Here is a 25,248-nt window from a genome sequence, read left to right on the forward strand (position 1 = left end):
TGTTAGATCTAAATACGCTGTTAGCTCTAAATACAGTGATTCCTGTATAGCTCACCATCTTCTGTAGTGGTATATAAACATATGATAAACTACTCATTATTTCTTTTCCCACAAAAATTTAGGAACTACAACCAAGATCACTACAATTCCAATGACATCCAAACCCAATGTGATCGTTGTGCAAAAGACTACTGGAAAAGGAACTACAATTCAGGGGCTTCCAGGCAAAAATGTTGTTACAACGCTATTGAATGCTGGGGTAAGTAAGAGATTCAAGTCTCAAATTGATAGCCAAGTGACAGGCTGTGTGCTGGCTGCTGCATTCATTCTGTTAAAGTCCCTATTAAAAGCAACCTGTGTGAGCTCCTTAACAGATATAGCATGCCTTAATGTCAGGGATATTTGAAAAGCAGTTATGTTTTGTGGGTTATGAAAGATGCTTAAAACAAGCTGTGAATGTTCTCAAAGTTAATGGAAGATAAAAAGATTTTTGAGCTTGCCTTTTTGCCATGGTTAATGATTTTGTAATCCTAAAAGGATTAAGCAGAAGAAAACTACTAGAGTCTTGCCTGCTTTGTGCTCCAGTGAGAACCATGGTCCTGTTACAAACTTGCATCTCCAGCTGTTTATCTTTTGGATGTAAAGGGCAGAAATAAACTGTCCTTCACAGTAAGAGTACCACCTTTTGATCTATGTGGTGTGTAACACTGTAGCATCCTGTACCTCAGTATTGTACAGCATTGAATTATTTTTTTGGTAACGTGATTTTGGTCTTGCACGTCAGGTTTCCAGCTTCATCTAGGTTTACCTGTAAGTGCTAGTAAATAAATATGGTGATCATGCTTTATATTCCTAGATAGAGTTGTGAGTTTTAATGCATTAATCATGTAATCTTTAAAGGTCTACCTGAGTAGCAGAGCTGAGTAGGGAGGTTTGGGGGTTTTCCTAAACCTTTTAGGAATTTTTAAGATTGTGAACTTCCGTAGTTTACAAAACTTGAAGATGTATTTTCACGCAAGTGGAAATCCGTTGGTGTTACACAGTAGGAACCATCAGAATGTGATGATATTTCTGAAACAAGTATGGTTCATGGGTTTTTCCCGCTACTTGATGGGAATTGGTAGGAGCACTGGAAGAGCTGGCAATTAATGTTGCTCAATGTCTTTGCTGCTCTTAAGCTGTCGGGGATCTAGTCATATGTCAGCGCTATTCCAAAGTCAAGTGTTCCCTGTGAAACAGCTGTGAATCTGTTTTATTTTTTTTTTTCTTAGTTCAAAGAAAGTCCATTCATAATTAATGTCTTGGTCATGAGGATAATACAAAGATCTATAAATAACTTTTTTTTAGAATCCAAATTAAAGTTTTGTAGATGTCTTGCCGAAGTTAGTGTTAATAGAAATAAGAGGTTTCAGAAAACATTTGTGAAGGATTTGAGGAAAGTTCCAACTTATGTGAATTCTTAGAAGCAACCTTGAAAAAACTTGTCAGTGTCTCTTAGTTACTGCTTTTTGTTCACCCCTTCAGAGCTGCTCAAAAGGTAAAGTAATGGAAAAGGGGATTTTGGTAGCTTTTCTATTTAAAGCTGTAGGGTTTTTTTGTTATTGGTCTTTAAATGTTTTTTGTATCAAGTAAGTCTAGTTGCAGTAGCAGCAGTGACTTCATGGTACACAAACTTGTCTATAACTGTATTTTTTTAGAGACTGGGTCTTTCTGAAGAATTTCACCAAGTTAACCTGTAAACTTTGACTTCTCTGCAGGGGGAGAAAACTATTCAGGCAGTGCCAGCAGGAGCAAAACCTGCTATCATCACTGCCACAAGACCCATCACAAAAATGATTGTTACACAGCCAAAAGGAATAGGCTCCACTGTCCAGCCAGCCACCAAAATCATCCCAACTAAAATTGTTTATGGTCAGCAAGGGAAGACGCAGGTAACAGTGAGGACCCATTTTTCTTTTGAAATGTACCCCTAAATTTTAATGGGAAGTAAATAGTTTTTCACTGTGGTGTCGTATTTGTTGCAGGAATAATATAAGTCTATGGGGAATAAGACTTGGGGCGTAATCAGTTGGCCTTGATTCTTCTTTCTTGAGCGTGGTGTTTGGGTTTGTTTCCTTTTTCTGAGCAAGCCAGAAGGATTTACTAAGTCTTTTACATAGCTGAAACTGTCTGGTTGTGTCTCTAGATGCCTCTTCAACTCCTACAGTTAATACTAGATCATGAGAAATAGACGCAGAGTGTGGACATAGGTCATCCATCAAATCTGAGGTTTTATTGAAGTTATTTTCTGGTTGATGTATGTTCAGGTTGTCCCTGCAACCATGTGTAGTAGGTGGGGCTGTATACAGAGAATCTGGCCTATTTCTGGATGCTCTCAGTTTCAGCTTTTTCTCTGGTTGCACTTAGTATTTAAAAAAGCTAAACTTGTGTCACATACAATGTTTTGCATGTCTTGATTGTTCAAGACTGTGTTTACAGTGGGCTGTGGAGGAGAAGTGCTTGTCCTTATCAGTTCAGTGCATGTTCCAGCTCACTTGTGTAGCTTTCTCTTGTCGCACCATAGTTGTATCAGCCTTGAAAAATGGTTTAGTGGTTTTGTGTTAAGTACTCCAAATTACTGAGTGAGAAGTATATTCTTGTGCATTGCTATGTACTTGGGCTTTGTGGTTTAATAATCAAAGCTGCTGAATTTACAGGTAGACTTTTCATTTTCAGTAAATAGTGAATATTATGTAGGTCTTGCACATTGATCTGTTTGAATAGCACCCTGTATTCGTGATTGCTCAGATCTGTTTTCTTGAGCATGCTTACTGAACACAAAATTTGTCTTTCCAATTAGGTTCTCATAAAACCAAAGCCAGTGACATTTCAAGCAACAGTTGTGAGCGAACAAACTAGGCAATTGGTGACTGAAACGTTACAGCAGGCATCAAGGGTAGCAGAGACAGGAAACTCATCCCTCCCAGAAGTGAAAGAAGAACCACAGACCTACACTGATAGCAGCTCTTCTTCTACAGAGTCTTCCCAGAGCTCCCAAGGTGTGTATTAGTGTTGCATAAAATACAAATGGACTGTCTCCCAAGCATGCTAGCTAGTTTCATATAACTGACTGCATCTCCTTTTAGCACGGCTTTTCACCCAGTCTGTTATAGTGAGTCACTGTTCACTTCCCTGATGGCTTTCTTTGTCTTTTATGAACTATTTACTGTATTGACTGCATTTCCTATGTGAAAAGTGGAGATAATGGTTTCTTGCTGGGTGCCAACTTGTTAAAATGCTTGTGGCCTGCAGCCTGTTCCCTCTTTGGGGAGTCTGACAGAGGTAGGCAGTGTAGCAGTTTTGGGGTTTTTTTGGCAGCTCATGCTCTGCCAACCCTTTTTCCTGAGAGTATTGAAGCTTCTGTCTGCTGCGTGACTGAAAGCTGTCATGTGACCACCGTAAATTTTGGTCCTTTTATAGGCACATGTGAGTGGATCAGGACATATATCAGACAATCAGTCCTGCTGCTGTGGCTTCAAGCCATGGTACGGATGCAGTTCTTTATGTGGTAGAGGAGCATAAATAACGGGGCATAAATAACACCCAGACTTCAGTCAGGAGTGGCCGTAGGGTGTATCGCTACATTAAATAAAACCAAATATGTCTCAGTGAAATGTGTGTACTTTACTACGTGTGTTTCAGCCACCTTTTCTATATAATTCTGTCATTCTTGGTCTATACTGCCATTTTAAGTAAATTTTTAAAAAAGTTTTGAAGCTTCAACAAACCTATCAAAATTTAGGAGCTCTTAATTCAGAATGCTCAATACACGTTGATCGCCTGAACTGCTGAAATCCTCTGAAAAAAAGAGTTCATTCCAAGGCAAATTCAGTATACAAGGAAACCTGCTTTAACTTTGATTGTTCAAACCAAAGCTTTTATGAACAACTAAGATAAGACCTTTTGGTTTTTTTGCTGGAAACTTAATAACATCAGCAGTGTTTTACTTCAGTAGTTAATTGTAATAAAAACTAAAGTGTTGCAGAATGAGAGTATGCATCCTTAGCAGTGTTCAAAATGCTAATGGATAATGAGTAGCTTGGTCCAATTTTGAACTGTAGCCCTGCTTTCAAGCAAGGAGTTGGACAAGAGACCTCCAACCAAAATGGTTCTGCGATGATCTGATGTGCTTTTGTTCTTTTGCAAACAGATTCTCAGCCCGTAGTCCATGTGATTGCTTCAAGAAGTCAAGATTGGTCAGAACATGAAATTGCTGTGGACACAAGCCCTACGATAATTTACCAGGATGTATCCAGTGAATCTCAGTCAGCTACTTCCACGATAAAAGCTTTGCTGGAACTTCAACAGACAACAGGTGTGAAAACACATATGGTTGTTTAGGATAACTTTAAAGCTTATTAGTTGCTTAAGCAGCGGTTTGTACTAAGGTTCATAATTGAAAAGCACCTATCTTGAGTCAGCTTGATTCTTTTCTTCTTATCCTGTAACAGTTTCTTTGAATATATTATATAATGTTCCCTGTCTATTTAATTAAACTTTTGCGTTTATATTGGAGGTTTATTTTATTATGGAGGTTCATATATTGGAGGCTTATTTTATGCTTTGTTTTTCTTCTGAAGCAGTGAAGGAGAAGTTAGAATCGAAGCCAAGGCAGCCTACCATTGACTTGAGCCAAATGGCTGTCCCAATCCAGATGACCCAAGAAAAGAGGCATTCTCCAGAGAGTCCTTCAATTGCTGTAGTGGAGTCGGAACTAGTTGCTGAATATATCACAACTGGTAAGTGACTAAGGTGGTGTGATGGTGGGTTTGCAGTTCAAGCCTGGGATCTTAATTTTGAACTTTTCTTACAATGGGTTTCATTTTTATGTTTTCACTGTCATTTGCTGTAGAGGAAATGAGTTTTCTTCCACTCTTGAGACCCTGTACAGGGGACAGAGATTGTATCTGCTTTTCTGGGGCGTAGTGGAGAATGTTTCTAGCTGAAACAAAGGGTTGTTGCTTCAAGACATCCTACTTGAACAGGTTCCCTAACCTGTCCCACTTGTCTTTTAAAGAAAACACTTAGTAAGGAAAAAGAAAACTAAGAGTACAGGAGCTGTATACTGCTTTTGTACATAACCGGGGGAGTCCAACTTTTGACTTTAACCCATGTTTGCAAAATGTTACTTGTTTACCAGGACTGAGTGGTGTTTTTAAGCCAGGTGTGCGTTTAGAGTGCTAATGTAGCCCCCCGTTTCTTCACTTTCTAGAAGGCTTTGAACTGAGAAATTTGCACGTTTTAAAGAAATTATTCAAACTGAAATTATGGTTGAGATTCAACTCTTTCGAAACTCTTGACTCTTCCTATCTGCTTGCCCATTTTGTTTAAGTCCTTGACTCCCTTGTCTCTCTGATGCTCCCTGCTACCTCAGAACACTAGCCACTTCCCACACATACATGAGAAGATCAAATTACCTATTTTCCATTTTAATTTCTGAAATCTACATTTTTGATCTACCTACTTTATTTGGAAAATGAAATCAAAAATGTGTTTAAAATCCGCATTGGAAAAGAGGAATAAAACTAGATTATATTGAATTGTGTAAGTACATATCTGTAACTCCAGTGTTTTTAGTGTTAAATGTCTTAAACAGTTACTTTAATTTTTCATTTACCTGCTCTGGATATCCTCCCCTTGCTTCCATCCCTCATATGGTCTAAGTTTAAGTTGTGTGAAATTGAAGCAGGGAGGGATGTTACTTAAAAAAAGTAACAATAACGCTTGCTGTGTCTGGCTTCAGCTGTGAATGTTTGAGTCACCTTCCCTTGGATCTCTTTTAAAACAAACTCAAAAGTACAATAAATAGTGTTAAAGTGATTTCCAGTTAAGTCAGTTATCTTCACTGACACAGACGCTGTGTGTTGAGCTTCTATTCAGGGTTCCAGTTTTTGCTGGCTCCTGCTGTAAAAGTCGATGTAAAATAGGGCCCTTAGCAAGGAGGATGGGAAATTGCAGTCAGTATCTTTATAGATTTAAGTCCTTTTCTGCAGCGTAGAAGCCACACAAAGTATGCAAGTTGAAAATTTCTTTGAGTTGTGATTACTGTTTGAAATACTGGGATTTTTGTAAACCTCGAGTTGATATACAGGGATCTTCTAGAAAAATGCAGGTTGCTGAGAGTTGACTAGCAGTTTCTACTACAGTGCAAAACTGGTTATTCTGCTGTTAGATTTTTTTTTTTTTTTTTTTGGTCCCTTCCCCCAGTTTCTGTGAATGCTGACAGGGAATGCAGGTAATTGAGTGTTCCTTTTTGTTTTAATTTTTGCTTCTCAGGATTCATCAGTAATCCATGTAGCTATATTTTTCTGATAAAAATTCAGTAGTAAGATAGTAAACAGTCTATAATCTGTTGTGAAATCTCCTGCATTCATCTAGATCAAAGGATAAGGCACACTTTAATCTATATGGTAGCTGGGATTCAGCATGTGCTTCCTTGTGAGATGAAGGGAGCGGTTCACACATCTTTGTGTCACCATTTTTTGTCTGTCTACAGACTCAGGAAGACAACACTGTATTGGTTCACATTCGGAAGAATATCTACACAACCATATAGGTTAGAAACTTTATTTTTAAATGAAATTTTCAATTGTACAGGAATTGTTGGGGGATATCCATGACGGATCTGGCACAGCATGCAGGCTGGTATTGATATAATCAGACCCCTTTCTTGGAGTGGGAAAGTAAAATTATCATACTAGTTTAAAACATGACCTTTCTTTTAACTTTCAGGAAAGTCACTAGAAACTTCAAGTTAATGTTACAACTGAATTTAAACTTCACTTGTTCTCTTTCGTTATTAATTATTTTGTAAATAAAAAATTAATAACATGCAAATATTTGCTTTAATTATGGACAGGCACAAAGTAATTGGATTCATGTCTTATCAGTGACTGCAATACAGAATGGTTTGTGGCTTTTTCTCCTCAGCAGATCATTTCTCTGTCAATCCACTATTTAATTACAGAGCCATCATCATAGCTCATGCTGGATCTGTTCTAAAAAGTGGCATAAACCCATTACAAGGTCTCCATTTTTTGGTCTGTAATTTCTGATCAGCCTTGCTTTCACAAAATACAAACATTTTCTAATTGCTAATCTTTCAAATTTATCCTGTGCTCTGGACAGTGTTTATTGCAGATTATCAGTGGTAGAAATTCAGTGAGCAAGGCTTGCTGTTCTTAATTGCAGTCAATTATGCAGGTAAAAACCTACAGTATTTAGCAGTGTAAAAACCACAGACTAACTTGTGGTCTGCAGTGCTGTATAAAGAACCCAGATGAAAATAAAGTATAAATTCTGCTTGCAATGTTGGTGTGTTGGGAGAGGGAGGCCAGAAGATGTTTTTCATACTCGGATTACTTAGGAAAGAGAAACAAAAGCAAAACCCCTGAGTTACTACTTGAAGAGGCTTCTCAGAATAGATCTACACTTTAAGGTTGAAGCTAGCATACAGTAAAAGATGTTTTTCATACTCGGATCTTTATTTCACCCGTGTATGCTTCCAGTTGCGGCTTAAATGCAAATAGTAGAAGTTACTGCAGTTAGTTCTGGAGAAGTGCCACTGACCTCTTTACTTTCAGTCAGTCATCGGTCCCAGCCCCACCAGCAGTCATCTCAGCCTCAGAGGACTCTGCTGCAGCACGTGGCTCAGTCGCAGACAGCAACGCAGACTTCTGTTGTGGTGAAATCTATCCCCGCATCCTCCACTGGCGCAATTACCCATATCATGCAGCAGGTTGTACCCTTTCTTTTCCCAACAGTCTACAAACAGCAGTAGGTTGTATGTGTTACATAGGACCAGGGCTTGCTCTGAAGGAACATGTCATGTTGCTACCACTGAAAATGCTAGGTGTAAGGGCAAGTTAATAACTTATTGCCTTTTTTTGGTGGTGAGGGTGGTGGGACAGAAGGGAAGCAGTTAATGAGATTGCTTAAGACTGTTAAGAGGTACTAACAAATACTGTGGAAAAGACAGTGCTTCCTAGATGAGTTCCTGCTCTCTGCATGTCATCCTTCAACAGCAACAAGCTGCTATTATATGTTGCGTTGCAAGGGCCTAGGCTCTTTAGATTATGTTGGTGTTAGTGTAGGGAGAAGAGGGATGAAGCAGCATCTGGTCAGTACAGAGAGCACATGGTGTCTTTTTCATCTGAGGGCTTTAGTTTGTGGATAGGCAAACTTCTCTGAATCAAAAAGCAAGATCTTAGACTACTGCTGTAAGGATCCCAAACACTTCAAACGGTGTAGCTTGTAGTGAAATCTTACTGAAGTCACTCCAATGCCTTTGTTCAAGACCTCCTCAGCTCTGCAGTGCTTTCACTTCTAGGAACTTCAGCTGTGGACCAGGACAGTACTGTGTTAGGGTTATAAACCCACTTCAGAGAGTGTATTTTCACAGGTGTTTGAGTAGGCTGCTGAGGCCATTTTTTAATACATTTGGACCATGGTATACAAAGCATAGTAATGCAGATGTCTTGTTCTCTCAAATCCATCACAAAATAAAACAATTTTTGTGCGGTTCCCAAGGAAAATTGCAATAAAATTTTGAGGAAGGAGAACAGAGGATCTTTTCTCAATCTCAGAATCCTCTCGAGGCAGAACAAGAATTTACTGTGCAGAAAGACTCTGGCTTTAACGAGGAGCTACTGGTTCAACTACCTGCTAATCCCTGCTGCTTCATATCCAATTATCATGCAACCTCAGGGGATCTGAACCTTAGTCTGACACGTGTGAGGGCTACATCATTGCCACTGAGGATTAGTTATGTGGTTAATGTCACATAGATATATATGTACCACATTTTAACACGATAAAAAATAGCCATGGATTACTTATGTATTGTGGAATCTTCATGTAAGGGTACCTTTTCATACGTGAATTGGGAGTCTGTAATGGTAAAATAAATGAAAGTAGTCCAGTTGAAATATTAAAAGTTATTTTTTAGATTGTGTATTCTTATAATTTATATTTCTCTTTACTAACTTAACTCTTAACTTCTTCTTCTTAAGGCCTTAAGCAGTCACACTGCATTTACCAAACACAGTGAGCAACTTGGAACTGAGGAAGGAGAAGTGGAAGAGATGGACACCTTAGATCCTCAGACTGGCTTGTTTTACAGATCTGCCCTGACACAATCGCAGGCACAAAAACAGCAAAAACTGAGTCAGCCGCAGCTGGAACAGACTCAACTGCAAGTGAAAACTCTGCAGTGTTTCCAGACTAAGCAGAAGCAGACAATCCACCTGCAGGCCGATCAAATCCAGCACAAACTCCCACAAATGCCCCAGCTTTCTATAAGGCATCAAAAGCTAACCCCCCTGCAGCAAGAGCAAGCACAGACCAAACCAGATGCACAGCACCCCCCACACCACATGATGGCCAAAGAAAGGCAACTCCCTACCTTAGTGGCACAGCCACAGCAAACTGTAGTACAGGTGCTTGCAGTAAAAACCACGCAGCAGCTGCCCAAACTGCAACAGGCACCAACGGCACAAAAAATCTACGTGCAACCCCAACCCCCCCAGAGTCAAATGCAGCTACCTGCCTCTTCAGAGAAACAGCCAGCAAGCCAGGTAACGGAATATTGATAGCATGCAAAATACACGTCGCTGTTCAAGGAAAAAAAAAAAAAAAAAATCAAAACACCAACCCTGTTGCTGTAGCAGTGTTTTGTCCTGGCAAGAGAACTCCTCATTCCGCTGGTATTAATTACCCCATCAGAAGGTTGACACTAGGAAAGAGAAGCACATGTTCTAGGGGAAAAATCCATAGAGCTCACAAACGTATTTTGTTGGACAGTTTTTTTTGAATTTCTGCCACCACTGGTGCATGGAATTTGTCCCTAACTATTTTATTTTCATTTTTAGATATGAGACATTATTAATTTCCGTTCCCGTAGCACTTTTTATTTCTGTGGAAATAAAGATGAATACACTGCAGTCTCCTAATGCTCTCTCCATTGTACGTCTTCCTTTGTAGTTTACATCTTCCTGAAGTTATATGGCTTTCATGTACAGGAGTAATTTGCTTTTCCTTGGGAGGGAAAAAAGTAAAGACTGAGGAGCATGGAGGTAAAAAAAAAAATAATATTTTAACTAACTCCAGAAAAGTACAAGTAGGTTTGGGGTTTTTTAGCCCTTTCAGGAATGCATGTGAAAACAAGAGGGTTAACAAACGTTACATGGGGATGTAAATCCCAAAGGAAAACGAGGCTGCTGTGGTATTATACTGCTACAATCCTTATCTAGCAGCCTAAAAAGCTGCTTTTCCCTAGGCTTCAATTAACTGTTATCATATCGTTGCTAATTCCTTTGTTAAAACACTGAGTTTCAACTGTCTTCCTAATAGCAAGTATGTTGTTTGTGCCATACTGCCTTGGAAATATTGATTAGCTTTTCAATAAATTTAGCTGTAACATGCACAACAAAAATTTGATTTTCAGGTGCAGCATCCAATTATAACGCAAGGATCCACTGTTACAAAGATAACTTTTGAGGGGCATCAGCCTCCTTCTGTTTCAAAGGTAGCAGGTGGCAGTTCTGTGCCCAAACTGGCATTGCCAGTTACCAGCTTATTTCCCATGCAGGCATCTGTGAAGACAGCACTAGCAGATATTGTGAGAGTGTCTATGGTGGAAGCTCAGATTGATGCAAATGTAGAACATGCAATAGTGGATCCCCCAAACAAGGCCATGTCCACTAGTAAACTTGCTAGCGAAGCAGAGCCGTCACCTTGTACCCAGGTGCCGAGGGTGACTGCAGTAGGGATGACGGCAACTTCCATCCCCCAGCAACAGACATGTACAGAATCCAGTTCAAGTCCTCCTGCTGTTGGTCCTACTTTAACAGAGAGGAAACTCGATGCACAAGGAATGTCTACAACAAACCAGTTTATACAAATTCAGAATATATCACAAAAGAAAGCTGAAGAGATTTCATCAGAAATTGTTATCCAGGTAAGAGAAGATCAGAGCAAATAAGGCAAAGGTTGAGCAGAGCAAACTCGTGTCTAATGTGATGATAGCAACTGAACAATGTTCGAGTATTTTTGTTTTCCTTACCCAGTTTTTGGTTCTTTTTTTCTACTCTTATGCTTGTAATGGATTACTACAAAGTGTGTAATAATTCGTAAACTGAGCTCGAGTTTGTTTAGCACTGTATCATTCACTGTGTCTTCAGTGTCTGCCTTTCTTTTTCCGTTAAGAAAATAAACCAAGCTCATCTAATTTTACAAAGTACTTTTATTTGAAACTCTTTAAAATGTGACCTTCAACGCTTACTATGGAACAATGATTAGAAATTTGTATAGTGGCTATTAGTGTTACTTCTGAATGTAAGTTAGCGCAAAAAATGGAGTAGTGGGGTTCTGCTTACTGGGAAAGTTCAGTAAATAAAGTCTGGATTCAGAAGAAAGCTTGCTAACTTCACTTACAACCAGTCTTGCCACTTCTGAGATAAAATTACTTGATCTCTAGCCCAATGCATTGAGTCATTGCCTAACTGATGATTGGTACCTTCATTGATGCTGCTGTCTTAAATATGATGTTTGATGATTTAATACGTGGTCAGAATATCAACTGAGGAAGTATTTAAGTCATCAGAGGACTCATAGTGGTATAATGTAGATCTTCGTAGGCTAGTTGGCATGGTGTATGTTCACACAAATGGTAGTGTGGACTGAAATGGTTTTATTACATATCGTATTTGTGTTTCAGTGAAAATGCTTCTGAAGTGGAAAATAATCCGTATACAGAGCTTTCAAATTTTTCATGCTACTTTGTAAAATCTTCATTGCATCAGACTTCGCTTTTGTAGAAATCATCATTTTTGTACTCATTTTTAGTCCTCATTCCCCTAAATAGACAAAGGTAGATTGCTGTTTTACTTCAAATCTGTGTATTTTGAGAATCTGTATTGTTTGTCATTGTGGCATGTTTCAAACGAGCTGTTTCAAAAGTAAAATACTGCCCAGAATGTGAGTTCTATAAAGTTGCAGATTTAGTTCCTAGAACCTGTGAAAGTGTAAGCAGAAATCAATAGCTTGGATCCATTGCATTTCCTCAGCCTCTGTGCTGCTGCAGCTCTGAGCAGGGCCAGAGTTTCTATGTCTTGTCTGAAAAAGATTGAGAAAAAATAAGGCTGAAGAAAGGATTTTCTCTGCTTTGCATTTGAGGAGTGGTGGGCACTGGTGGTGTAGCTGTTTGGTTATACCGTCACAGACCTTTAGTGAAGATCCAAGGCCAAGATCAGCACGTTAAGAGCAAGATTACTAAAATTTTATCTTTCACAGCCTAATCTGGTGAAAGGATGCTTTGAAGTTTTAGCTTGAACATAGTCACATGCAGCAGGCCTTAGCTGGGGAAAACTGCTCTTGAACACAATAAACCTTTTCCATAAGTACCTGCACTTGTGCAGATGCCTTTCCCTGTGAAAACAGTGCGTGTTAAAACTTAAATATTTTCTTTCTTTCAGACTATCCCTCACTATTCCATCCCTTGTCACTCCAGCTCCAATGTGGTAGTGGAACCCAGTGGGCTCCTGGAGCTCAACAACTTCACCAGTCAGCGCCTCGACGATGAGGAGACAGCAATGGAGCAAGACGTGGACAGTAGCACTGAGGATGGCACTGAGCCCAGCCCCTCTCGAAGTTCTGCTGAACAATCCTAAGGAATTGGGACACTGGAGTGCACTTTAAAATATCTTGGGATTTTGAGTATCCAAGATACCCTTGTATTGTGATGTCTTAGAGCACTTTGCCTATTAGAGTTGTTCATTGGACCCTTGAAGCATCAGTGTGTTTTAACAAGATGGTATTGCAAAAGCTGCATCTTAAAAATTGTTCCCAAAAAAAAGAAAAAGTTACCAAGATTTAGTAAACCTGTGACAGTGGAATGTACTCCTGTTAAAAGGCAAATCTGCAGCGAATGCTACAGCTCGTGCTATTGAAGCCGTTGCCCAGATACTGAAATAGATTTCAGTGAAAAGGGATTGTTACTTTGCTGTGTCTTTTTGTTAGCTGTTGAGCCAAACAACCATCAAAAAAAGAGGATGTTTAATAAATATTTGTATTTTTAAATAGCATGTGAGAGAAAAAGTGTCTCTGACAGTGCTGAAAAAGCCCCAGGAATTTTGGAATTGGTTAGCTTTCTTGCACTTGTGCTCACTTAGAGTTAAGATTTTTTTTGTAAACCTAAAAATATAGTTTATATTTTTTCAGTTCTTGTTGGTGAATGGTTAATAAGCAAAATCACTAACTGGCAGCAAAGTGGATTTGCTAGTGGATTTTTTTTTCATGCTTTAAAAGAAGGGTAACGGTCTATGAGGCATTTCTTTGTGCCATAAGCACACAAAGTGCTCATATACGCTAGTTAATCTTTGATTATTTATTTAAATATAAAATTCAAAGTGAGGCCAAGTTGTTTAGAAAGTTCCTGTGAAACAGGCAGGTGAGTTAATTCTAGTACAAACAGGGTGTGGGGGGTTGTATTTTGCTATAAATCAATTTTTCAAAATTGGGGATAAATGGTTCAGCATCTTTCCAAGTTGAACCTCCGAATTTAGAAGTGAGCTAAGGCTTTTAAAATCTGTATTTTACTCTTACATGCTGTTTTTAAAGTGACCATTTTGGTAGTTTAAAAGCTTAAATCAGTATACAGTGTTAGGTTTCAGAAATTAGCCTTATGACTTGGCTTGTTGAAGCAATACATTGGGTTTTTGTGATAGTTACAAGCCACAGAGAGGGGGTTGCGTTCAGATGGGATGAGAGAACCAGTTTTAATACATTCTGCTAATGAGACAATACTTTTTTTCCCAAATGTATATAAACCCACGTTTTTAACTGTTTTGTACAGATTTCATTATAAATAACTAAGCATTTTAAGACTTTGACATATCATTTAATTGTATATACATCTATCAGCCTAACTGCCCACTTTTTGGTGCTGAAGTACTACTGTAAGTAGATTTCATCCAAAGTCTAATACAGCTTTTTGCGTCAGTCTTTTTTAAGTTATGATTTTACTGTTGATATTGTAGTTAAGATTAAATTCCAATAGGGTAACTCAAACTAAAAATACAAAACCTAAAAAACTCACTTACCTTACTTGTCCTGAGTATCCACCTGTGTAAGAACATGCAGTAACCCCAAGATGGTGCTGTTGTTTTTTCATGTAACTTCAGTTATTTTATAATTTCAGTCCTTATGACTTCCATACACTTTTTATTCCTTCTGTTTCCTTTTCCATCAGCCTTAGTTCCAAAATAATGTAGCTTATTATGGTGGAGAAGTGTCCTGATAAATTCAGTGTGCAAATGCCAGAATAGTGGGTTAGGAAACTAACTTTTTGCATTACCTTTACATTGGAATAGGTATTGGTTTGGTTTCTGCTGTACTGAGTGCTCAGGATGGAAGAGAATAATATATATGAAACGAAGCATACCATATTTTTTCCCGTAGTGGGGGGAGGAAAAAAAAAAAAGCCTACCACTATGCCATTCTAGATCGTTCAGGTTTTGATAGTTGTTTGGGAGCTTCTGCTCTTGCTTTAGTGAAATAATGGTGACCAGCAAGAGTGACTAAGTTACGATCCAAGTCCTGAAAGTTGCGCGTTGCTGCAGAACGACAAAGAGCAATTTAATACAGGTTTTATTGCCGGTGGGATTGGACAGTCTGTTGTGCTTGCAGATGCCAGCATAAGGCATTGTCTGTAGTTTTCCATGCACAGTTACGAAGAGCCCAAAGCAGATGACAGTTCTGGCTTGTATCAAATTATCACCTGAGGTCTTGCAGTATTTTTGAGCATCCCTGACATATCTAGGACTAAAAGGCCATGAGAATATAAAGTAGAGCAAGATTTTTCTTAGTGCTTGTGCCCGAGAACTTTGCCTTAAATTATGGTTTCAGGTTTAGGTGAATGTATATGCTCTCTCCAGCCGAAAGGGGATACTAAGAAATGGCACAGGGTGAGTTTGATGCTCCTAATGCATGAAGTGTGTTGTTGAGTTGTGGTCCAGCCTACTCCGATATTTTATGTAAGGCTTCTGTTTGCATCTTTAGTGATGACTTTACAGAAAAGTTATGAACAACTACAGTGAATTATTTAACAGATCCTTAAAGACAGCAAATCTCTTTTTTAAAACATGGAAGGTTTTAGAGTTGCTGTGAGAACTAGTTGTGCTTCCATTTGCCAATTTGAAAACATGGTGGGGAGATCTAGGGCTCGTGAGAAATTTAGAAAAGGGACTTTGGTAATCAGTACATTCATTCTTGAAACTTCTGTCTTGATGCTTTCCCAAAATGAGCTGATTGTTTTCAGATTATTTAATTTGTTCCAGCATTTCGCTATATAATACCTTTAATAATAAGGAATATACAAGATGAGCTAAAATGTAGGGTCAAGATGTTAATTTTTTTCCTAGCTACTTGGTTTTTGAGAACAAACTATAAGAAGGTGTGCTCAGAGCATTTGGCCTTCTGCCGCTTTTCATGAACTCCAGGCAGCACTGCCTGTTCTGTGTCCTGCCCTGCAGGTACGCAGATTTTTCATACCTGCCGCTGGGATACTTCCTGCATCTCCTGCGGCCATGTATCTTCTCCTTATAGCCTTATAAATATCACTAAGCTGCTAAAAATAAAACATCAGAGTGTAAGGTAATATTTGCATATCCCTTTTCCCTAATAACGTACGTCTTCCTTTCTGAAATGGATTTGTTGTCCCTGCTTGGAACAGAAGGAAAGGTGAGCTATGGTGATGATCTTTGGTACTAGGGATTAGCAGGTAGTAGCTGTGGATGAACTGGAGAGCAAGTGAAACAGCATTAAAGAGTTGCTTTGAATTCAGTGTTCTAACAAATGTGCTCTGGCACTGCAATAGTACAAACATGAACTTTTAAAAAAAGGCTGAGCAAAATGAAGTTAGAGGAAGTACTGAATCGAGGGAGAAATATTTAAAGATGGGTGCGATCACAGAGGACTATGCGCTTTCTGGAAAGGTTTAACCACTGGGGTAACAGTATTTTCAGTCTTAGTCTTTCTCCTGTGGACAAAATGAGCTTTTGAAATTTCGAGTTAAAATAGAAGAACAGAAGCTACTTGCAGTTGTGTAACCTTAGATGTGGAGGACCCTTTGAACTGGATGCATGACAAAATAGATGGGACTTAACAAAATCCCAAACAGCCACCTAAGACCTTTAGAAAAAAATCAAAAGTCAGGGAAACTTAAGACTATATGCTTTTGTCTCTAGTATATAAATAGTTCCTGAACTCTCAGGGTTTCACTAATGATGGTGATTATGCATCCCCACAGGTACACTGCAAAGGCAGATGGTTTCAGCTTGGCAATGTGCAATCTAGAGAAGACTGATCATAACCTAAGATAATGAACTATAAAAATCATACTATTTGGGGGTTTGCCTGTGCTGGAAAAATAGTATGTTTGGCACTTGTGTGTCTGTGCTGGGCTCAGGACTGGCTTCTTTCTCTAGGCTGGATGTAAACCATGAGGGGTGATCGTTAACAGCCTGTGCAAAGTTTGCATCCATGCCTATGGGGCTTCGAGTTTTTCCCCTACCCAGAGTCTGTCCTGAAAATCTGTGAATCTGGTTTCTTCCAGCAGAAGTGCAACACACAGCTTATGATAAATACAGAGTTTAACAAAGCTAATCAAAGAGAAAGTTAGGGAGGAAGTACCTTAAGATGTATTTGTGGGTTCTCGTGCAAGAAGAAATTGCCATTGGGGACGTTTTAGTCTGGTATAGAGTCATAGAAACAGAAACTTGAAAAAAAAACTAATAGTAAGATTGAGGATAATTAATTAGGGTTACCACAGAGCATCATGTTTCTTTGTCATTTGGAGTCTCTTCTTTCCAACAAGCACAGAGGCTGCAGGTTGAAATCCAGTGACCTCATATCTGATGTAGTGGCAATGAAACAAGGCAGTTGCATTGGTATGTTAAGGCTTTAAACTATGAAAAATGTGTAGTACTTGGTGGTACCTTGGGGCAGCTAGAGCTATGACTGGCAAGTGGAGGTGATTGGTGATCTCAGGTGGGTTGTGGTGGCGGTGGTTTTTTTCATGGTACTGGGGTGAAAAGTTGGTGGTGGTGTAAGTAGAATGAGTACCTGGGAATTTGTTAACAATTTCTAGAGAAAAGGGTCTTTGAATTATTTGGGACAGGAAGGAAATCAAAAGGTTTTAAACACAGGGGACTGAAGAGTAACAGCATGGCTATGAATCATTTCTGGAGTCCAGAACTGTTAGAATTGTCCCATAAATATTACTTCAGATCAGGTCTGACTCAAAACTTCGTATGATTTTGGTTTTGCCCGGTACTTGGCCACTTTTGAAAAACAGAATTTTTTGGGAATGATATCTTGGATGTTTTTCTCAACTTCCCATCTTTCAGTAATTTTTTAGCAGTTCTGAAATTTTCTGGGATCCCATTTTCTGTAGCTGCCTTTATTAAATGGATTTTATTGTAAAGAAAAGATACTCCTGTCACCTGACTGGGTGTGGGTTATTAGGACCGTGGGCTGTTTGGGTTACCCTTCAGAGGGTGCTCGGCATGTCAGCCAGTCTCTCATGGACTACGCGTGGGATTTAGACTCCACAGAATGGTTTGGGTTGGAGGGGACCTTTAAAAGACCAGCCAAACCTAGCATGAATCTTCTGTGATGGATCTGTTGCAAAACCTGAGAATTCTTAGTGTGAGAGCCTGTCTAATTTATTACTCGTTAGAGCAAATGCTGTTCAGGAATTGCTGTGTTTCATGGTAACAAATCCAGTTTTTTGCAGCCGCCAACCAGAACTGTGCAGAGGCTCACAGGACCCCAATACTTTGGGACATCCCTTCATGTCAGTCTCTAGGAGAAGACAACTCTTTGGAGTTTGGAAGTCTCTTTGCACAGGCTTTTATTGCTGTTAAGGATGCTGCTTGTTTTAATATTTGCATATGCAGTGTGCAGCAGGCTCTAGGGATGACGGTGCGTCTGTCACTGCTGCCCTGTAACGGTCACCGTGGCTGTTGACTGTCTCCATAGGTGTAAACCCTTTGAGTTGGGTGCTTGGTCAGGCCAGACTTTTTCTGAAGACTAATTAATTCTTAACTGCCAAGTTACTCTTTGATATTGTATCCTTTTTTTAAAAGCAAAGCAAGCCAACATGCAGGGTATCTTTCTTAGTGTCTGTTTCAGGTCTCTTTTTTTCCCAATTCTCTTTGTTCCTAGGAAGCTGTTTTCCCCCTTAAGCTTAGTTTGGTTCTGTAATCTGCTGCTGTCTCCCGTAACTGCCATAATTTCCAAGGAGAGAACGGGAATGCTTGCATCCCTTCCTTAGAATGGGAATGCTTGCATCCCTTCCTTTCAAGAAACTTCTCAGTGCCCGAGACCTGAATACAGCAAAGGCCTAGGAACAATTCTTCTTGCACTCGTGGTCAGTGAGGTTGGCAGGAACCTCTGGAGATGACAGTCTAGTCCAACCCTCTTACTCAAAGGAGGGTTTATCCCCCCCCCCACCCCCCACCCCCGCTTTTCTTCTTTTCTTTTTTCTTTTTCTTCTAATGTGTGTGCTGTGTTTTGTCTTTTTTCCTCGGTTTGTTTTGGATATGAAATAGAAATACTATATTGGTTTGAGAAGACGTTAAAAACAGCATGAGAACAAACCACAAGAAATAGGAAGTAGCACAAGTTTAGTGAGAACAAAGTTTTGTAGCTGCAGTGTTCCCAGAAATAGGGATATTTGTTTTCCTCTCCGGACTTTTACTCGTACGTTCTTCCTGCAGCCACATTTGGACTGCGGTGACGCAAGGAACTAATAAAGGACTGTAGCGAGCTCCCACTTTCTAGTATTAATACTGAAAGAGTGTCTGGAGAAGGATTTGGGTCTCAGATGTTTTTTCAACTGTGTCAATCTACGGTTGGATGCAGTAGCTGTTAGTGAGCACTGTGCAGCCTCCTCATTTTGCATGCCAATATATTATATAGATCCATGGGTGGCCATGGCACAGGTTTAGCTCTGACTTTTTCCTCAAACCTACCATGTAAATGTGCGACACGCAAGCCCAGAAGGACTAATTTGAGAACCAGAGGGCTGCCTTCCCTGTAAAGCAATGATTTTGGTCAGGATGGAGCCTGTCTAGCTTTGCTTTGAGGACACACAAGCTCATTCGATTGCTGGTACTGCTTCAGTGCCTCCCTTTGAATTTGTCCTGAGGGATGGGTGAGTTCTGCAATAGATAGGTTTGAGGAGACCAAAATAATAACAAAGATCTGCCAAAGCATCTTAAGACAGCCCAGGAGGATGCTGCAAACCAGAGCTGGCTGAGTACCAAGGCCACAGGATAGGGCTTTATTAAAAATAATTGTTACCAAGTGGCTTTATTACAAATAATTGTTACGAAGTCAGACTTGTATTATTGCGTGGACTCAGTGAGCGATTGCCTGGTCTGATCAGCTGCTGTGAATATACCATGGGGCTCGGAGTTCCCCTTGGGTTAGGGTTAGCACAGGTGCTCTATGGAAGATTATTTTGACCGTGTTTGGAAATAGAATAGGGGCCTCGAGCTGAAATAAACTGGGGCTGGGGAACGGGGTTTGCAAACTTTGAACCCGAGGGTAAACATAACCTGGATCATTTCAATTCTCTCAATCAAGGTGCAGGAAGACACAAAGACATCTCTGGCCCTGGAGCTTTAGTCCTCTTGCGAGAGTTGAGTAGAAGAAGTGATCTGGGAAATTGCTTGCCTTGGACATATGTGGTATCTACAGATGGTGAGTGGGATGTGTGAAATGACAGCAGGCAGGTGCCAGCCGACAGCTGGAGGGGGACTATCAAGATCCCCTCCTGGGAGCTGCAGCTCCTGTTACGGTGAGACACGGTTAGCCCCCAGATGGTTGATTTGGTGGCGGCACGCTTATTTGCAAAGCTTACAAAGGCTCTCAAAGTAAAATAAAGCTATCGAATTCCTGGCTGAGGTGGACTAAGCACCCCATTACATCATTCCTCCTCACCTTCTACCCCTAGAAAATAAACATTAAATTTCCCAACTTCATTCTGAAAGCTACCAAAAATCACTTTTCCTGTCTGACAACTTTCTTATGAGTGTGAGGTTTGTTTTCATCACAAATCACACCCTTGTTCTTGGTTCTAGCAGAAAGGATGTCCTTTGTGTGGTTGCCAAAGAACTTCATGGTTTTTCTTTCCCTTCTTCTCTGTCCTTCTCGTCCTGGAGTTTGTGGTCACGCTACAGTAGTCACTACAGCGTAGAGATTAGCAGGATGGCTGTAAAGTAATGAGTGGAGGTTTTCGGGTCAAATCTAAGTGAATCATAAAATCACAGAATGGTTTGGGTTGGAAGGGACCTTCAAGACCAGCCAGTCCCACCCCCTGCCCCGGGCAGGGCCCCCTCCCCCCAGCCCAGGCTGCTCCCAGCCCCGTCCAGCCTGGCCTTGAGCCCTGCCAGGGATGGGGCACCCACAGCTGCTCTGGGCAGCCTGGGCCAGCGCCTCGCCGCCCTCACGGGGAAGGGTTTCATCTTAATATCTCATCTAAATCTCCCCTTTTCCAGTTTAAAACCGTTACTCCTTGTCCTATCACTACAGACCCTACTAAAAAGTCTGTTCCCCATCTTTCTTATAAGCTCCTTTTAATATTTAAAGGCCATTATAAGGTCTCCTCAGAAAGTTCCCCCTGGAAATCATCAAGAAATTCCTTAGTTGGTTAGGACAGCTCTGCAAAAGCATGAGGCTGCTTACTTAAGTAAGTCTAGAAGTTCTGGTTTCTTATGCCTTTGAGATCACCACACAGGAGAGAGGTCTGCTGAGGGATGGGATGTTTGGGAGGAGTGTGTGCGGCGTGCTGACTGCATGGCACAGAGCAAGATGCTGATGTTATGTGTTGTCTTTGGAGAGACCATGAGCTATCCCACCAGTAGATTAAGCCCATGTGCCATTGAGAAGCAGGAGGGAAGAGCGGGGACCTTTCTGGGTCTAGGACCTGTGAGCTCAGTAGGTGAATTGACGCAGGAGCTTGCAAACTTGTCAATCATGCCATCGAGAGGTGTGGTGACATCAACCATGCAGTCACTCCCACTGTCCCATGGGATGTGTGAAGAGTCCTGGATGTGATGAAATTTTACAGTGCAATAGCAAGGACAAAAATGATATGAACCCCCAAGGACCTGTGGAGTCTCCTGTGAGGAATCTAATGTGCCTTCATCCTTCACCTTGATTTTTGGTCTGTGTGCTCTTCGGTGATACAGCACTGTTCTCTAGAAAGGAGAGGGTCTGCACTGCAAAACCATTCATCCTTCCTGGACTCCCTGTTTGCTCAATGACCTATGGAAATATCCCATAAGTATTGACACCTCCTTCATTGTTTTTTGGGATCACTCATGAACTGTGGAAGATAACAGGCAGTGGGAACGCCAGGATGCACCTGGATTTTGTTCCTGTGGAAGACAACAATTGTTTCTCCTACAGACTTGAAGATTCCTTTGTTCTAACTTAATGTTTTGTTGATTTATCAAAATTCAAATGCTTGTGATTTGAGCCCTTCATTTAATATATTTCACCCATGTTGTTCATCATACTGTTGGTTGCAGAATGTGCATCCCTTGTTGCCACCAAAGCACTGCAAGAAGCCCAATGAAACAGAGCAGTCTCACTCCTGCAATTCGTGCTGTCTGGTGTGACTTGTCCACCAGGCTTGTCTTCCCCTTCCCTTGGCCCGACCTGTTGCGTATCGCCGTGTAGTAAATAGTAACTTGTGTTAACGTAACGCTCACTGTTGCTGCTGTTGGAGTCTTGCCACAAATACTGTTTGTTTGTCAGATTTTAATACCAAACTATATAAATTATCCAGCCCATGAGAGCTTAGTGTAGATACCTTCTGGCTGGCTTGGCAGGGACCCAGCCTGTCTGTGTGTTGACACAATGCGCTCCATGCTGAGCATAGTGTCTTGGCTACAGTCTTGTTCCCTCCACGTCTGTGGCAGGGACGTTCCCACTTTGCTGTCCTGGTGTATTCAAATTCATCCTGTTCTCCCACAAACCATCCGGTTTTGAAAAGTTTCCTCTTAATGCTAGTGCCTTGTGCTGATCCACCTTCTCCTGACCAGAGAGGAGTCACCGTGGAGGCTGCTTGTGAAAGAAGCTCTGGGAATTGCTCCTGCTTCCTCTTCCCTACAGTCTTGCGTTAGCACAGTTTTAGTTTTATATTACTGTTTAGGTGGCACCAGTCTCTTCTGAACTAGGTAGGATACCGCTAGCTTGTGGTAGTAAAAAAGCAAGGACTCCTTGAGGTTTCTGATGCGCTAGGGACAAGGAGGAGCTCCCAGCCACGTGTAGCGTGAATGGGATAAACCAAGGAACTAAAGGCCACTGTGACTGTGGATTTCCCTGGGTTTCTGTGCTTCAACTTCTGTTTGCTTTTAAGTTCAGCTACTGAAAATTTCTTGTTTCATAAAAGACCCAAAATTGTTTTGCCAATATAATAGAACTTGATTATAACGGAAGTGGAGAAAGACTGCTGTTTGGGAAAGACTGACTCGTTTAATTGGATGCTTCATTTCTGAAACACGAGCCCACAATGTTGTACGTTTGTGTTTTTCTTTTATGGATGCTGAAGGACTGAGCTGGCAGAAAACATACATGAGTTGTGAACTAAACCTATGATTTCCCGCCCTCCCTGAAAACATATATTTACTGACGTAAAAGACAAATCAAAGGGTCAGGTGTCTTTATCGGATGCCACCTGCGTGAAGCTCTCTAGGAATGAAGCCAGGCCTCTGCAGCCACTGTGCAAGCTCGCTCTTGTTTTGCAGGAACATAAACAATTCTGTGCAGATGTTTCACAGCGAACCCAAGCCGGGACAGCACAAACTGCATCCTGCTGTAAACACAGTTTCCTGTGAAGAACAATATAATACTTAATCACTTTTTTATGTTGCCGCTTGAGCTTGGTGGCAGGCTGGTCTCCTTCATGATCACTTGACAAAGGAAATAGCTCAGAAAAATCAAATTGCTACCAGAAAAACCCCAAATTCTTTAATCTAGTCATGCCATGTACCATGACATTATAAATATGTGTTCTTCAAGTCTTTCCCAGACTCAAAGAGAGAAATAATGCTTTTTACCAATCTGCATTTAGTTTCTTATTCAGCCATTCATGTCTTGACATTTGAGGTGATGTCCAAGAGTGAACAAAAACAGATTCTGGTGAAAGTCCCTTTTAGTTCTTCGTATGGTTTTTTTGCAGCTCCTAAAGGGCAACATTTTATCAGTGATACACACAGGAATAGAAAACCTGGTATTATTCTGATCAGAAGCATCTTGAACAGACTGTTCTCTGAAGCCCACGGTTGAAAAAACTGCGATGGGATTAACTTCCCAGGTTAAAATATTTGTGGAAAATCCTCTGTTATTTGTCCTTATGGGGAGGAGGAAGGATGGTATTGTCCTATAATGGAATCAAGTGCTTATGTTAGCCACTGAAGGCAGTGTATGTGAGAGAAATGAGGAATGGAGGGAAGGCAAGCAGAGAAATCATAAATTCTTGCCTGCATGCAGCAAGTTGACTTTGCTTAGGGTAGCAGCTCTCCTGGTGAATATCACAGGGTTTCTTGAGAGATGGAACTGAGCAAGGATAACATTTCCTGGTATTTAGTCCAGTGCACTTTCTGTTATATTCTGATGGAGTCTTAAGGCCAGGTGGTGGAAACCATAATGAAGACTCCTGGGCAGAGCAAAACCATGGGGCATTCTGTAAGGAACCAAACACAAACTTTCTGTGAGTCATGGAGATGCCGTGGTTAGTGCCCTGGTGTTTATTAAATTTCCAGGGTTGTGATCCAGCTTACATTTCAGAGGTTAATGTAAAATGCTGGTGGAAGAGAGAAATTAAAAGCTCCTATTTCTGGAGAAGTAGTGATGAGTACCCATAGCAGAGGACGAGTTCTGACTGTTGCGTAGATGATGCATCTCCTGTACTCTCTTTTTTCAGGTGGAAATTCATAACAGCTTCTAAACATGAAAGCCTTTTGCTGAAGCAAGGAAGAGTGTGCTGGATCCATGTGACTGGGACATCATCCAGCAATGGTTGATTTTGCATCGGTACTAAGCAGCCGGCCTAAAAACCTCAAGGGAGTGCTTCTGTGTTGGTGAAAATGCATCACCCTCACCACGCTGTTCAGATGGTGGGAAACATACCTGGGAAACCTGCGGCTTCCAGATCAGGAAGGATGCAAAAGTCCTTTTCATGCAGACTATGGAAAAAATCCACGGATGGCCATAGTGGACCAATGTCTCTCCTCTCATCAGGACCCATCCCATCACCCTCTCTCACGAACGGACCCAACAGTGCTGTGCGGATGAGCTTTGCCCTGATGTGTGGACATATATAATAACGTATCTTTTTTCCCAGTGGAAGACCTTTATAATAACAAAGTTATTTTTATGTGTATGTGTGTGTGAAATTTCTTTCTATACTCTATCAGTGTTTTTCTTGTCCTCAAGCTTTTCTTCTCAAATAAATACCGGCAGGTTGCTGACCAGCTTCCCTCCTTCGGGGAAAGCATGCCTTTGTGGTGAAGACGCTGAACTAGGTCTCACATCAGCTGGGTTAGATGGTCCCTATGACCCCAGGCAAATAAATCAATTGCTCTGCTTTTTGCCTTGGCTCCCCGAGCATTTGGCCGTCTCCCTGCTTCACAGGGTAACGTAAGGATAAAATCCATTTGTGATTCTGAGTTGCATGGTTACTGTGTGGACTTGGGGCTAAATAAAAAAATAAATAAATAGAAAAATGCATCTTCTAGAGTCTTCTCTCTGGTCTCCAGCTCTCCTCACATAATTAACCAACCACTGTGTCTTTCCCCGGGCCAGTTTGCCATCCCAAGCTGCTACTCATCTGGTGTCCACGCTCAGCGGCTCCCCGCAGGGCCCTGCAACTTCTCTCCCTAATTGGCAGCTTTTAATTGGCAAATCATTGCCCTCTTCCAGCACAATTCCTCCCTTCCCTGCAACATCCCTGGGTGATGCCTGAACGATAAAACACAACTGACATCCTCTTGCAGGGCTTCCCCACACTGTCTGCTCCTTGGAGGAAGCCTATGCCATTGATAATGAGCAGTGCTCATTTTTAGCCTTATTTTGCTATAGGTTATATATTATATAGATATATAAAAATAAAAATATAATCTTCATTGCCTAATT

General features: G+C 40.8%; 1 protein-coding gene across 15 annotated transcripts in view; it reads left to right on the forward strand.

Annotated features, from left to right (window-relative positions):
- The window catches only part of EMSY (EMSY transcriptional repressor, BRCA2 interacting), a 49,904-nt gene extending 25,076 nt beyond the window's left edge, over positions 1–24,828 (forward strand). For 4 of the 15 annotated variants that reach the window (XM_056327919.1, XM_056327915.1, XM_056327924.1 and 1 more), the window contains 10 exons: positions 123–259; positions 1,758–1,937; positions 2,840–3,038; positions 4,190–4,354; positions 4,620–4,778; positions 6,536–6,595; positions 7,623–7,777; positions 9,051–9,614; positions 10,484–10,996; positions 12,513–14,133. In XM_056327919.1, the coding sequence (XP_056183894.1) occupies positions 123–259; positions 1,758–1,937; positions 2,840–3,038; positions 4,190–4,354; positions 4,620–4,778; positions 6,536–6,595; positions 7,623–7,777; positions 9,051–9,614; positions 10,484–10,996; positions 12,513–12,707 (2,327 nt within the window). In that variant the 3' untranslated portion in view covers positions 12,708–14,133. Of the gene's footprint in view, positions 1–122; positions 260–1,757; positions 1,938–2,839; positions 3,039–4,189; positions 4,355–4,619; positions 4,779–6,535; positions 6,596–7,622; positions 7,778–9,050; positions 9,615–10,483; positions 10,997–12,512; positions 14,134–19,689; positions 19,807–24,037 lie in introns of those variants that run through there. The other 11 variants (XM_056327923.1, XM_056327930.1, XR_008820099.1 and 8 more) reach the window with 10 other exon arrangements.
- Positions 24,829–25,248: the final 420 nt, after the last annotated feature.

This window comes from Falco biarmicus, chromosome 2, assembly GCF_023638135.1.
Source record: "Falco biarmicus isolate bFalBia1 chromosome 2, bFalBia1.pri, whole genome shotgun sequence".
In the NCBI taxonomy this organism is placed as follows: domain Eukaryota; kingdom Metazoa; phylum Chordata; class Aves; order Falconiformes; family Falconidae; genus Falco; species Falco biarmicus.